Source organism: Sardina pilchardus, chromosome 19 (genome assembly GCF_963854185.1).
Source record: "Sardina pilchardus chromosome 19, fSarPil1.1, whole genome shotgun sequence".
Classification (NCBI taxonomy): Eukaryota; Metazoa; Chordata; class Actinopteri; order Clupeiformes; family Clupeidae; genus Sardina; species Sardina pilchardus.
Window position 1 is genome coordinate 15,966,916 of NC_085012.1, and position 2,500 is coordinate 15,969,415.

General features: G+C 41.1%; 1 protein-coding gene across 1 annotated transcript in view; it reads right to left on the bottom strand.

The window, feature by feature from the left end:
- Positions 1-673: 673 nt before the first annotated feature.
- The window catches only part of phex (phosphate regulating endopeptidase homolog, X-linked), a 19,778-nt gene continuing 17,951 nt past the window's right edge, over positions 674-2,500 (bottom strand). The window contains exon 22 of the mRNA XM_062521221.1: positions 674-2,325. Within this exon, the coding sequence (XP_062377205.1) occupies positions 2,223-2,325 (103 nt within the window). The 3' untranslated portion in view covers positions 674-2,222. The remainder of the gene's footprint in view (positions 2,326-2,500) is intronic.

Sequence of the window (2,500 nt, forward strand, 5' to 3'; positions counted from 1 at the left end):
GTGTGTGTGTGTGTGTGTGTGTGTGTGTGTGTGTGTGTGTGTGTTCTAGCGTGGAGAGGCAGCAGAAGCGTGGAGATTCTCCAGTTTCTATATCCAGCAGACAGCATAACTCTATTTCTCATTCAGCTCATTTCCCCGCGTGCTATTTTAGGGCCACCTGATGGATCCTACCTGATGACCCATGCACAGGGGAGGAGGACCCACACAGCATCACCCTCCGTCTCAGTCCAGCACCACCTGCCCCACACCACCCGTCGCACACCACCCACCCCACAAGTTTCAGAATGCACATCTAACCAAAGATTGTATAGTTGTCTAGACTGGATTTATCAACCATCTCTGGCCTGACCTTTCAGCCGGTACCTTCACACTGGTGTGACGGGAATGTTGGAAAATGAACGCTCTAAAGAATATCTAGGTTCATTGAATAGAACATGGGTTTTTAGAACATTGTTGCGGAACAGAATCTTCCGTTAGAGTGTTCAAGACGCTCCTGCGGAAGGGCTAAATTAAATCCTCTGGAAGTCTCTGAGACACTGTGTTGAAAAGATATTAGTATATTGCCCTAGCAATTGATCACCAACTGGCATTTGTAATGTAACTAGTGGGCATGCATGGTTGGAGGGAAAACAGGACAGAAACAAATACAAGGACAAGAGAATATAATAAAAGTCTTCAAAACTTGCTATGATTTTATTGGGTAAGTTAGCCACAAATGGAAAAAAGAAATGACATTTCTACTAATTCAGATGAATGAGGTAGTCAAACCTAGTCAACAGTGAGTTTGTTCTGTGCAATGCAGCACAGAGTGATACTAGAAGCGGATGTTCTTTAGATTTATCAACTGGGAATAGTTAATTGCTCATAAAAGCAAAACTAAATCAAAAAAGAAATTGAATAATTATAATTTAATGGGAAATAGAGTCCCTATTGGTTGTGTGGAGAAGCTGGACATTAACACATATTAACAATCCTCATTTCTGATTATTTGTTCAGTTCTAGTTGTAACATTATGGTGAGCATAAGAAAATGTTGAAGACAAACTATTTCAGTTATTTCAGTTGCAAAATGTCAACAACCTGCATAACCTACAAATGGAATGTCGAATAAAAACAAAGGCAGCTGAATGAGTAGTCCTACCCTTCTGAGGGGTAGATGATCACATCTAAAATGTGATTACTACATTTGAAAAGCCAACATAAACATCAAGCATGGAGCAATCACCATAAAGCAGAGCAACAAAAGCAGAATGCTCAGACAAAGTTACACTTTAGGTGAAGGTATCAACATAAGCGGGGCATGACACTGTCATGAACGTGTCATAAACATTATAAACAAGTCGCAAGCGTTTATGACATAACGCTTTCATTATGTGTCATTCGGTTTCGGTTGAAGTTAGGGTCAGGGTTCATGTGTCATGACCGTGTCATGTCTTCATGACAGTGTCATGTCTTCATGACAGTGTCATGTCTTCATGACAGTGTCATGTCACTCTTAGATACCTTCAAGTAAAGTGTTGCTGATTTTTCTACTTTTCACCTTGAGAGCATACTATCATCAGACCTCAGTTGCACAAACCTGCACAGACATGGGCATACACACACACACACACACACACACACACACACACACACACACACACACACATACGCACACACACAGAACACAAATACAATACTGCATCACATCCTCTACAGTGAAAATAATTTCTTCAGTCATTAAAAAATAGCTGACAATCAAACACAAGAAAACATGGATATAGCTCAGAAAGAAAACAAACTAGCCTCCGATTCCTTTTTATCAAATACAGTGCTGAGTGCATGAGTCATCACTTTTAGACCATCATATTTGCATTAATTCTAGAATCATAACAGTAGTGTTTCATCACATTCACTGTGATTCAGCAGGACTGAAGAGACTGGACAAAGCAGACACATCCCTTACAGTATGCAAACATACATAGGTGAATCATGACTTTCCTGGACAACACTCACTGTATCACCATCAGGCCTATGACTGCGCAGGCCTCAGTGTTACATAGCCATACCACTATTCCATTCTAGCATCTAGATCATTCTGTTCCAGTTTGTTTATTTCTCATTGATTAGCTGTGTTTTTTTGTTTTTGTTTATTTTATTTATTTTTTTGGACCACAAACAAGACACCTCCCGTGCTATCCAGAGAGCGAGTGCTGAGGAATAGAACCCCGGTGGCATCCCTTGTTACCACACTCGACACGACTGGGATCCCCTGTTCATGATGGATGTCTCTGGACAGTTGTAGGCCTTGCGAAACTCCTCAAAGTTGCTCATCGCACCTACAACCCTGTAAGGCAGCCACAGCAGGGAGATACCCTTCAGTTTCTCGCGAGAGTTTTTATAGCCTGTTCGATGGCAGCACAATGAAAGACTCTACTACATAGTAAAGGATTTGTGAAGACTTTTCTGTTTTTTCTTTGGTTTGTTTTTAGCCAGTGACGTCCAGTGACACCTTTGTGCAA